A 4,377-nucleotide genomic window follows, 5' to 3' on the forward strand; every position below is an offset into this window, starting at 1 on the left:
AGCAACCTCAAACTCTTGGGCTTAAGTGATTCTCTTGCCTCAGCCTCCCAAGTAGCTGGGACTACAGGTGCCCACCACAATGCCCAGCTATTTTTTTTATTGCAGTTGTCATTGTTGTTTAGCAGGCCCGGGCTGAGTTTGAACCCGCCAGCCTCCATGTATGTGGCCGGCGCCCTACCCACTGAGCTGACTGACTTTCTTCTTGGCCCAGGTTCCATAGCTCCATTTCTTAGCTCCCTGATTAATGGAGTTTAAACAGCATTATAGAGCCATCCTTAGGACTCAGGCGGTCCATACCACCAAAGAAATTTACACAGCCTGGGCAAGGTACTCAGAGTTTGTGCCTATCCATACAGATTGCAAAGGGTGTTCCACATCACATCAGTCTGGAAAGAACCAGGGCTGGGTTTGTATACAGGGCATTCCCACATGCACCCGGCTATGGCAAACCAGCCCATGTGCAAGGATCTGAGTCACCAGTAACCATCTGACAACATTTACAATTATTCTTAATCCCAGGTGGGAAGTTCTTTTTTTGAGACAGGAGCCTCCAGCTGTCCCCCTGGGTAGAGTGCCATGGCATCACAGCTCACAACAACCTCCAACTCCTGGGCTCAAGTGAGTCTCCTGCCCCAGCCTCCCGAGTAGCTGGGACCACAGGCACCTGCCAAAACGCCTGGCTATTTTTTGGTTGCAGGTGTCATTGTTGTTTGGCGGGCCCAGGCTGGATTTGAACCCAACATCTCAGGTGTACATGGCTGGCGCCTTAGCCACCTGAGCCACAGGCACCAAGCCCCCCGGTGGGAAGTTCTGAATGGACTCTTTCCTTGTGGTTTACTTACTTTTGTTATTAAATATATTCTCATCCAGTATAAGAAGGATATAAAGAGTTAGAATAAAGTGAAGAGAAGAAAAAGAAACAAAATAGGCCATGTTAAGAGATTTTAGGGCTGTGAATCCAGTGAGTGAGGAAAGCACATCACAGCCTCACAGGCCCTGTTACCTACTTGGGTTGGATGCTCACACTATAACCTGGGGTTGGCACCAGAAAAATGCCTTCCGGATCTTTTACTGTCACAGGTGCTCTTCTCCCATCAGCATGAAATCACTTCAACTTTTTTGGGTCATAAACAGAGTAAGCATCACCAGGCAACTACTCCTCACCCTTTTCTGCTGCCCCCATTGTCACTGTCCAGCCCCCAAGTTTCCAGTGCTGTTATTTCATGTCAGTTTAATTCTTCAATTTCAAAAGGGTAGATGAACTTAAAGTTCCCAAAATTTTCCCAACCTCTACCTAACTGGCTTGGAACCTTCACTACCCTGGAAGACTGGTGGATCTCATGTGTCTCTTACCAGACTCCCCATCCTGAAATCTCAGATTCCACAATTACCTGTCACTTCTTGTTAGGCACCTGCCTTTCTCTATGCTACTCCACAGAAAAGTAACCTCAAATCTTTAGTTGCCAAACAAAACTAAGACCATTCTTCAGCCTTTTACAAAAAGTGACTTAAGGCTTATGTGGGCAGAAAACACAACAGCTGACATCAGGTATCCACAACATTCAGATTCCACCAATCAGGATTCTTCCCAGGGCCTCCCTGACTTTCTTTTCTCTGCTATGGCCAACTAGAAGTCCTTGCTATCAGGCTCTCTTCAGGAAGCCCAGAGTCTTCCCTAACTGAAGTACTAGTTTAACACCATAATACTACAGAGAGCTGCCCTCAAAGAAGACATTTTACACTGTAAGTCTAAAAATTCAGAAATTTAAAGACCTAGAATGATACTTTGGATTTTCTCTGCAGAGCCAAAGCCCAATGTTTTCCCTAGAAAAAAAATTATGTCATATCTGCTCAACTTTGTTAGTTTACCACTTCTTAATTCCTTCCTCACATCATTACTCTTCTGTATGAACAATAATCCCAAATCATTATTCTCTTTGCTTCAACTCCAAACTCTGAAACTCAGGGTTGTTGAGAGGGTTAAAGTAATTAATACATGTTAAAACACTTACTGCAATTTTTAGTACATACTATGTGTTCAACAAAAAAACCCATTATTGTCATTCACACTTAATTTGTTATTTGAAAATCTCCTAAAATAACAGTCCATTATTGGATAAGCCCTTATAAATAGGAGCTAAATATTTGTTAACTTTTTATCTTATGAAACTTCTAGCAAATAATAAGCACTTAATAGATATAATTTTAAGTGAATTGCTTCCTCGATTCATCAAGTCTAAGATATAGTTCTACTCATAACACGTAATACTAACAGATGGTCCTGTTTTTATGGAGTAAATAACCATGTGCACAAATAATTATAATACAAGACAAAGTTTAGTCATTTGAGAAGTTTAAAAAACTGCTAAGGGGTTCAAAGACAGACCAAAATCATAATAGTAGTATAGAGTAGTGATTTTCAACCAGTGTGCTGTGGCACACTGGTGCACCATGAGAGGATCTTAGGTGTGTTGTGAAAATTTTTAAATATCATTAATTAAATTATTTTAAAATGACATTCAAGGTACAGTAAGTATATTCATCTTTTTATTATATATATATTTTTTTCTTGGTCAACATAATTTAAGTGTGCCCTGAGACAAAAGGCACTTTCAAAAGGTTGAAAACACTGGTATGGCATAATGGCTTTAAGTGTGGTTCTGGGAATCTTTTGCAAGTTCCTGAGACCTTTTCAGGGAGTCTACAAGGTTAAAACGAATTTTCAGGGTAATACTAAGACCTTTTTTATCTCTTTCATTCATTCTCTCAGGAGCGTACACTGGAAGTTCCGGTGTTCCCTGACCTGTGGATACTGCAACAGACCCAACGCAGAAACACATTAAAAAATCCAACTCTGCGATTAAGACAAGACATTAAAGAGATCTTCAAAATGTAAACCAATGTCACTTTTCTAATTAATTTTTTGTTCTGGACAATTTGTTTTTCCATAAAAGTGTTAGAGTATATCTATTACCATGTAATGGATTGTTCTCTTTAAGCAAATATTTTGAATGTTTCTTGGTTTTAATTACAAATGTGGCAAATATCTGTATATATTAATGTATGTCATGTATATTACCCACATAGCTGTCTGGGGCCTTCAAAAATTCTAAAGAGTGTAAGAGAGTCCCGAGAAGAATAACTTCAAGTACCATTAAGAGAGTCGTTTCAAGTCTGATAAGAAAAACAGCTTTACTTAGGAGGTGAACGTTCAAGGTGACCTCTGGAAGAGATCTGATAACTTGGTTTGATGGAGGAAAGCAATGAGTTCAAGTTTCAGTCTTTCCCACCGTCATTCAAAACCTTCATGAATTCCTGCGCCCAGCCCTTTGCTTTTCATTACCTCTTCACCTGCGCTTCTCTCCCACTTGCCTTGGGTCTTCCAGGGCTGGGTCCATATCCTCCTTTTGTGTTTGAAGTCCCCTGGAATTCCTGCCTAGCACAGCGGTCTCCCGATAGCCTTCGTTTCTATACCTGAGGTCAACCTCGACTTCTCTCTTTCAGCCCAAGAGGCGGAGGGTAGGAAAAGGGTGCGCGGCAGCGCCCTGCCTTTTTTGCTTTCTCCCTTCCGGAGTCCCGGGCCCCACTGAACCCCTGAAGCTGCCAGGACTCTACTGGGTCCCCTCGAGGCTCTCTCTAAAAGGTGACTGTCCCCGACAGTGTCCACCCCTCCGGCCCGGAGCCCCGCTCGCTCGGCCGCGCCCCGGCCCGTCTAGAGCCCCGCGCTCACCTGAGCCGGAGACGCCCCCGGCTCTCCGCCACCTCGGCCAGCCTCCTCCAGCCCCGGCCCTCGGGCGCCCGGTCCAAGCTCTCGCTGAGCCTCCGAAGCAGCGGCTCCCGCAGGCGGTTGAGGGTGGCGCCAGCCGAAGGCGGCTGTGAGCCCGAGGGCGGCGAGGCCTGAAGCGGCTCGCCCCACAGCGACATGGCCCGCGCCGACGACCCCGGACCGCCGCTGCTCCACAGCGCACCTTCCGCTCGCCCCCTCGCTCGCCGGCGAGCTGCGGAGGCAGGGGCGGAAGGACAAGTCGGGTGGCGCGGTGCAGCCCTGGGAGGAGGAAGCTCGGCTCCCCGCTCCGCCGAGAAGAGTTTGCAGAGGGAGTCGGGCCGGCCGGCCGCGCCGGCCGCGCTGGGGGCGGGGCCTCTAGGCAGGGGCGGGGCCTCTAGGCGGGGGCGGGGACCCACCGCGCGCACGCGCCTCCCGCGCCCTCCCGCGCCCCCTGCGGTCTCGCCGTGGCGCGCGCTTCAAACCCCGGCGGTGGAGGCTCGTAGAGCAGGAAGGGACCCGGCCGCAGCTGGAGGAGGAAGCCGTGGAGGAACTACGCCCTGGCGGCTCCACGACAAGGAAGCCTGCGGCGTTGGGGCTTCCCGAGACCGTGG

The 4,377-nt window shown here is 47.6% G+C and overlaps 1 protein-coding gene across 1 annotated transcript in view; it reads right to left on the reverse strand.

Moving 5' to 3' along the window:
• Window positions 1–4,049, reverse strand: part of MALT1 (MALT1 paracaspase) — a 70,092-nt gene extending 66,043 nt beyond the window's left edge. The window contains exon 1 of the mRNA XM_003788472.3: window positions 3,731–4,049. Coding sequence (XP_003788520.1) covers window positions 3,731–3,924 — 194 coding nt within the window. The 5' untranslated portion in view covers window positions 3,925–4,049. The remainder of the gene's footprint in view (window positions 1–3,730) is intronic.
• Between the last annotated feature and the right edge of the window lie 328 nt (window positions 4,050–4,377).

The sequence above is a fragment of the Otolemur garnettii genome, unplaced genomic scaffold (genome assembly GCF_000181295.1).
Source record: "Otolemur garnettii isolate 467f Iridium unplaced genomic scaffold, OtoGar3 scaffold00027, whole genome shotgun sequence".
Classification (NCBI taxonomy): Eukaryota; Metazoa; Chordata; class Mammalia; order Primates; family Galagidae; genus Otolemur; species Otolemur garnettii.